This window comes from Etheostoma cragini, chromosome 9 (genome assembly GCF_013103735.1).
Source record: "Etheostoma cragini isolate CJK2018 chromosome 9, CSU_Ecrag_1.0, whole genome shotgun sequence".
Lineage (NCBI taxonomy): Eukaryota > Metazoa > Chordata > Actinopteri > Perciformes > Percidae > Etheostoma > Etheostoma cragini.
The window spans coordinates 15,714,319-15,721,896 of NC_048415.1; the positions used below are offsets into that span (position 1 = coordinate 15,714,319).

Consider the following 7,578-nt stretch of genomic DNA (forward strand, 5'->3'; position numbering starts at 1 on the left):
CCTGTTAAGCTGTATTTCTGTTACACAAAATAGTTTTTTGCTTTTTCTTAACCCTGCAAAAAACAGGATACTTTCACCTTGTTAGACCTCTAAAGATCCTTTAAAATTAAATGATTTTTAATAACTGTTAATTATTGTTGTTGGTGTTGATGAGGCCATAATCTGTGAAGATGGGTCACAATCAGATATAGATTCATTTAGAGGGCTCTCAAGCCCACAAGTTGGTTGTCAGTGCGGTCAAGTATCACATGGTTTCATTCCAAAATGATTTTTTTAGTTGTAAAAGTGCAATATTGACTTAACCGATTTAATATTTTTGACTCGTTAAAGAAAACATTTTGAGACATAATTTAGGCTTACTGTACCTTTAACATTCATTTATTGCCATCAGCATATTGTTGACTCCCTATTACATTATCATATACCTGTTTGTTTTTTACAATTCATTTATTTTGGAATAAAAATGTAATTACACACTTGAATGGTAGATAAAATTATTATTATTATACAAATCAAATGGTTGTATTAAACATAAAATATATTATATAAACCACTAACATAATGAAAAAAAGCCAATAAGAGCACCCAAGGGTGTAAGATTAGTAGATTGTAATTAAACTAACATTTCAAAGCCAAAACATTGTTTATGATTAGTTCTAAATCACTCATCTGCAATATAAATGTTGCATCAGAGAAAATCATTTTCATCAAACTCAGTGGTATTAAGTATTAATTTAAGGCTACTGTGCAAATTCTATCATCAAACAACATTCACTCCTGCTTGGTTAGGGCTTATAGTTTTGTCTTGTACTTTTGGTCATTGGCAAAAAACTACTTCAACACATTTAGTTTTCTCAACCTAGCGGATTCCAGTGTGAAACTATAGTGGGTTTGCTTGTAGTAAATCAGCAAATGGCCAACCTTGCTGAACCTGAAAATCATTGAGAGTGAATTTATTGAAACAGGATATGAGAGGTGTTATCCAGAAGTAGGTCCAGCTTGTGGAATGTTGTTTGTTTGAGACATAATTAGTGCGACTTGGAAGAATACCGTTGTTGAACTGACGTTAATTTAACAGATGCAGACACAGGAAGAGAGAAGATACTTTTCCACATGTGATTGACATCAACAAGAATCAAGATAATAGAACAGAAAGAAACATTAGTGTAAAGAGATTAGTATGCATTAAAACATTGTGCATACAAGTATATGGTTTGTTTTACAGATAACTGTACCATTATAAAAAAGAAAGAAAATGATTACAAAAACTGCTTTACATATTTCAATCACTTTACAGTGCCTTGGCTTTTACTTTGGGATTTAATGTTGTGATCTTGACAGGAATAATTGAAACACTGTTTTGTTTTTATTTAAATGAGTTGATACAATAAAAACTAAGGAACAATCTTGATGTATCCAAACCATCAAGACCAACTTTGGTCAGCTGTAGGCTAAAAAATTCAAAGTCTATGATTGCTCCCTAAGAACTCGTATCCAGCATTGAGGACATCTGGCAAATATCTCCAAAGAGGGAATGAATCAAAAAGGCTGCGCTAAAATCAATTTAACAATTGTATAGCTCTGTAGCAGAGAGATCTGGAAGCATTGTTTCATGAAAAAAGGTCTTCAGAAAACTCATTCCAGCTCACCGTTGTTGTTATAATGAATTATAGCTCATTATAGTTATAATGAATATCTGCAGTAACTAAACTAAAATTTCCTTTGGGATGAATAAAGTATCTATCTATCTGGTTTCTTTTTAATCCTTATTATTCTTTTCTACAGCAACATTCTAAAAATGGGCAAAAATGTAAAACTTTCTCAAAGTGGATCATGCGAGGTGTGGAACACTTCTCTTTACGTGAAACCGTCGGCAATAATTGGATGCCAAAGGTGGATCTAAAGACTGACTCTCTCTGTCTGACGTTGAATTCTCCATTTAATTCGATTTAATGTATTCAAGCCCTGTAGATCTGAAAAGGAGTTTTTGATTGCTCCATATTTCACAAGGATATGCTACAAATATATATAAAAGTAAAGCAGATAACTTTAAGATGAGTATGAGCGTGTTTGGAAAAAAAGAGCCCCATCTCTTTTGTCTAATGACAGTCCTGCGCAGACTCAGACATTTGGATAAATCCCCTATATATTTAATGATCTGATGTGATCTCTTTAATATTTTTGCATTGACGTAGTTATAAAGGCCACGGTGGCACCATCATTTGAAAGTCTCAGTGTATGCGAGTGTTGGGTCTTGGGTATTGCATGAGTCTGTGGTTATAAGTAGTGTCACTACATTATTGCCTGGGGAAACTGCCCATAGATTGTTTGACAGCCTCCTCCAACGACTTCCTGGTTACCAGTAGCCGCACCACGTCCTCGTTCTTCTTTGTTAGTCTTTTACGAGCCTGGTCGTGGGTCACCATGGTCATATCCCAGCCGTTCACCTGGGAGGAAAAGGCGGATTTTGTTTCAGAAAAGCAGAAGCAGTTTTCTCTAATTTGAGTTCATTACCAGTAGGTGAGCACAGCTGCTATCTGACTCTCTAGTTACACATGGTGCCATCTTGTGGATGTAGATCAAAGCTCTGATTCACTACACACACCTGCATTAGTTTGTCGCCCATCCTCAAGCCTGCCGCGTCCGCTGGTCCTCCGGGTGTTATCCTGGTCACATAGATGCCCTTAGGACAATAAAAAAATAAATTCACTATTCTATATGAACGATCATATAAGAAATACAGACAGATGCAGATCTAAAACCATCAAACATATTAAGAATGGGGCACTTCAAAAACATGAAATGACAACATCTTAAAAATACTGTAGTTTAACATAGTTTCCCTGGTTTGATAATTGTAAATCTTGGATTATTATTATTCATTACATCTATTTGGTAGATTAGTAGCACAAACTGGGGTAAGTCAATTGCCTAAACCAGAGTGAATAGCTGGGAAAATACTGAATATTGTTATAAACATTGTGAAAGTAACAAATTGTTTTTATTTTTATTTTGTGATCTTAAATAAAATATATATTTTTTCTGTAACCTCTAACTATTACAAACAAGCAAATTATGATTATATTTTTAAAAGTGCCTTCTAATAGCAGCACATAATCCACGGAAACTCCATAACTATGACTGCAATTTAGCATTATTTTTGATTAATCTGATAATTATTTCCTTGGTTACTCGCTTGTCGTTGTTTAGTGGGAAATGTCGGTCACAAATTGCTTGTTTTGTTCAACTAACAGTCCAAAGTCAAAGATACTAAAATAACAATAAAATAAAACACATAACAAAGCAAATAATCACATTTGGAAAGCTAGAACCGACATATTCTGGGCATGTTCAATTGATGAAGACTTATATGATTAATCCTATTTTCAATTATTTTCAGCACTTTGCAAAACCAATATTTAAACAAAATGTGACAGAAGCCTATTGTTCTGTGTGTTCAGTTGTATTGTGAGATAAGAGCAGACACACAGCTCTGTGGGAATTTTCCAATAATGCTCATAAACATGTGAAGAATATGTAAAGGAAAGCCCAAAAGGTCAAACGGGGACACTGGTAACGCTAACGGAGGTGTAACGTTACGAATGGTGGCTGTTCGACTCGGGTGCCTGGGTCTGTTTCCCGACGGTTCAGTAAATTGCCGTTAGTTTCCTTAGCACCGGAGTTAGCTAAGTGCTGTCCGGGCTGGCTGCAAGCTGGCTGGGGACTGACTGTGTCTGTGTCCCCGGGCCGGGGCTGTAATGATAGTGGATGGCTGCTAGCCGGATGGGGGCTGACTGTGGATGTGTCCCCGGGCCGGGGCTGTAATGATAGTGGATGGCTGCTAGCTGGCTGGGGGCTGACTGTGGATGTGTCCTCTGAGTTGTTATCAGCTCTCATCCTGACTGAAGCCCATAGTGAGGCAGAAGACACGGGTGTGCTAGCTAGCAAAATTGCTATTAGATTAGTCATCTATCTATCTATCTATCTATCTATCTATCCAGTTAATGTTACTGATGAATTTGTGGGTTAGCCCAATCAAGGTTTGTATCAAATTGTGGGTCAAAAACCGTGAAAGAAACCGAATCCTGGGTTTGGTGTATCTTTACAGCCCTAGAATACATAGCAGGTCAGACACGAGTCTGTGTAAACCTGCAGTATTCCTCTCTATGACATCAGTAAGGTGAGTCTGGTCTGTTCCCACCTGAGGCTGCAGGTAATGTGTTCAGGCTTGTCCCTCATTTATAGCTCAGAGTACTGCTCTAGTACAACTGTGCTTCAACAGGTCAGAGATGTGATCAGGAACAGAAGAAGAAATAAAAAAAAAGGTATTTCACTATTACCATTTATCATCTTTGTTACGGCTTTTTATGGATTTCTCTCTGTTGTATTATCTTTGTGTATTTTGAATTGTTCTTGTGTATTTTTGAATGCCCAACTGTTAACAAATGAAAAAAATCATTGAGAATCACACGATTTAGTTTGTGTAAAATACTTAAAATGTATTTACCTTAATGGGTTGAACATCATCATTTGACCTTTTACAGTTTGATTTTGAATAATTGAGCACAAAAATATCAGATATTGATAATGTCTTCATAAATAAAGACATGTCACTATCACACCTACCTACCACACACAAACAACCCACCCACACTTACTTTGTCTGTCTTGTCATCAGAGAAGGGGTTCTGTCCAGGGTCCTGGTCTATCCCTCCTCCGATGCTGAATCCCAGGATGAGATTTTCTCCTTGCCGCAATTTCTGGATCTGAATTCGTTGCTGTTCAACAGAAGAAGAAGAAAAAAACAAATCAGATCCATCTGCAGCATAGAGCATTACTTGGCCAAATAAACCCTGACACACAAAATGCATTCAGTAGTTTATAACTACTGTTTTATAACGACAAGCCCCAGAACAGGGAAACAGTGGACACTGGATACTGGCTTTCAGACTGTAATTATTTATTTGTGTCCAAATAATTAAAAGCCCAAAAATTACACACGTTTAAGGAAATGTGTCACTCTGAGTGTTCTTATGTGTAACTGTCATTAACCTAAACTGCAACATGAACTTCACTGTTCATGGTAATTTAACAAGTGCATGCACAGTCATTTACATAACAGATGTCAGTAAATAATTATGAAATGCAAAAGTTTAAAATAAATAATGTGCAAATGCAAAAGAAAAAAAAGAGGGAAACCAAGTTGCAAAGCATGACAAGTGGTGGGTTTGAGAGACTGTTTCCTACTTATGGAAGTCAACACTGGAACAGTCTTTATTAGAGCAGCCCTGCCCTTGACACTGACAAGCAGCTGCAGGGTCACTAACCAGATGGATGGATGACTCTTGACAGTAGCACTCCTTACAACACTCCTCAACACAAAGACTGCCTGTGTGTGCAGGGGATGAATAACCAGACATTCACTGAGTGTGGTGTCTGATACAATGAAGTCTGAGGATGTCTGGAACGTTGTTAATACTACGTCAGGCAGTCAGGACTTGCCGGCACTACAACACATTTTCTCTTTCACTAAAAAGAGGTTTATAAGCCTGATCAGTAGATCTTCTAGCACCAAGAAGTTATGCTATAAATAGGAAACTAGTAGTTTATAAATAGACCCGTTGCTATATGTGGACCCAAAGGGGACACTGTTTAATTAAATAATGCTAATATTAAACCAATAAATTGGGCAGGTCAATATATTGGCTGATGTTAGTCTATTGCAGATATATATATGTATGTACATGTCAGCCAACAAGAAAATGGCCAAATTATGTTTGAGGTCATTCAGAAATACTGTCTTCATTTCATAGTTTTTCAACCAGGGAGCTCTGACAAGTTTCTAATGTTAAGAGTGCAACTCTGAAAGTACCGTGGTCACAACTCTTTGATAACTAAATGTAAGCAATAGTTATCAAAAAAAATGTAAATAAGAAAACAAATATGAGTATTGTATGATCTTTTTTGTATAACATTCGCTAGTATGAATCTTGACAATCAATTTCAGTATCAGCCTTAAAAATACAGCATTAGTCAGGCTATAACAAATTTCTTTGATCCTTCGGATAGTTTAGTATTCCTGATTGTTTGAATTGTCTAAACACTTCCCAGCTATAACGTTAAACATCCATGATATACAAACTTAATGGTCCTTTTAATGATAGTGGATGCCACACCATGAGGAAGTTAACCTGGATGCTTTCTCAACACTTACCTGCTCCCCACCCCTCACATGAAATCTTCACAACTCTGACCTAACCAACTCCCTGCAACCCTAGTTATATCTACCAACTCTTTGGCCTAATCATAAATAAATGCTCGCAATGGTAACAAGTCATACTTCATTTAAAATCACCACAAAGAACCACAACAACAAAACAATGCAATCCAACTACACTTTATATTCAGTAACGTTGCGTTCAAGCTGGGCAACTGAATCACACCGATGGTGACGCCCATCTGTAAAAGAGTGATTTGTCAAGACAAGCCTACGGTGGGCGACGCCATCTGATATATTTGTAAGTGGTGTGCTAGCATTAAGATTTGATAGCGTGTCTTCAGGTAACATTTGTATACTACGTAATACTTTTCTTTGTAAAGTGAGAAGGCAGACAGAATATAGTCTCTAGGTCTCCCTGTCAGCTCTGGCCTTTTCAATGCATTTACCGTAAAGTTCAGAACACAGGTGCCCCCCAACTTTAGGGGCGGCTGGTTTGGACCATGGAGCAATGGAGATGCGAGTGGAGACTAGCTTTGTTTTGTAGCACTTCGGCTAAACAAAGAAATTAATGGTAATGTAGCCAGCTAACGTTAGTGTGCGCATTATGGCTAACATTAACGTTAGTCTAGTCAGAGTTTTGTACTGATACGGTTTTACGTTAACGTCGGACCAGAAGCCGAACAATAGAGACCCGTTGAATGGACACAGCCCTATTCCCAAACTTACCACAACAGCAGTCAACGGCTGTCCCGGGACGAAAGACATTGTGTCGCTACGATGTGTAGAGTCAAAAATGTATAAACTTGCAAAAGATATTGTTGAAGTCTCAGAAAAAAAGGTGTCGACTGCGGGCAACAAGTTTCCAGATCAGTAACCTAGCTATCTACATGAGTAACAGCAGGGTGTTCCTGGTTAGGAATCCAAGTGCTTCTTAGGTGACGTCACCTCGCCCCCCAGCTTATCAGCTCTGCGCGTTTTGAAGCACGGGGTAGCCAGGCGGGGCGGTGTTTAAAAGTTGACCGTTGTCATCACAAACATAAATATTATATGTCTATGGTCGCCCCCACTGACTCTGCAAAGACATGCGATACACAGTAGACACCCTACCACTGAGTGACATCACAGAAGCCGTATCATGCAAAGATCAGAGTGAGAAGTGAAGTAAAGGAGGAAGAAGAAGGGGGACATGACGAACTGCATAGAGGTAGAGCAGAAACAGAAATGACATTTCCTGTATAGGTTATAAAAATGGTTTCCCTGGTTTGTCACAGTCAAAATGACATACGTCTCTTGTTTTACACTGCAGACAGATGAAACAAAGGACTGTAGAAGAGCTGCAACAGTGTTGTAAACCAATA

The 7,578-nt window shown here is 37.8% G+C and overlaps 1 protein-coding gene across 1 annotated transcript; it reads right to left on the reverse strand.

Moving 5' to 3' along the window:
• Positions 1 to 257: 257 nt before the first annotated feature.
• On the reverse strand, positions 258 to 7,191 carry tax1bp3 (Tax1 (human T-cell leukemia virus type I) binding protein 3). Its single transcript, XM_034881794.1, has 4 exons — positions 6,947 to 7,191; positions 4,659 to 4,778; positions 2,606 to 2,683; positions 258 to 2,447 (listed from the first exon to the last, which is right to left on the reverse strand). Exons 1-4 carry the CDS (start codon positions 6,983 to 6,985, stop codon positions 2,298 to 2,300), a joined length of 387 nt encoding a protein of 128 aa, XP_034737685.1. The 5' UTR covers positions 6,986 to 7,191; the 3' UTR covers positions 258 to 2,297.
• Between the last annotated feature and the right edge of the window lie 387 nt (positions 7,192 to 7,578).

What these genes read in the sequence shown, in the direction of transcription:
- tax1bp3 (XM_034881794.1), bottom strand. Translation starts at nt 6,985, where the DNA reads ATGTCTTTCGTCCCGGGACAGCCGTTGACTGCTGTTGTG. An exon ending in CTGATGACAAGACAGACAAA is followed by an intron (nt 2,684 to 4,658) that starts GTAAGTGTGGGT and finishes TATTGTCCTAAG; the next exon opens with GGCATCTATGTGACCAGGAT. An exon ending in TGGGCGACAAACTAATGCAG is followed by an intron (nt 2,448 to 2,605) that starts GTGTGTGTAGTG and finishes TTTTCCTCCCAG; the next exon opens with GTGAACGGCTGGGATATGAC.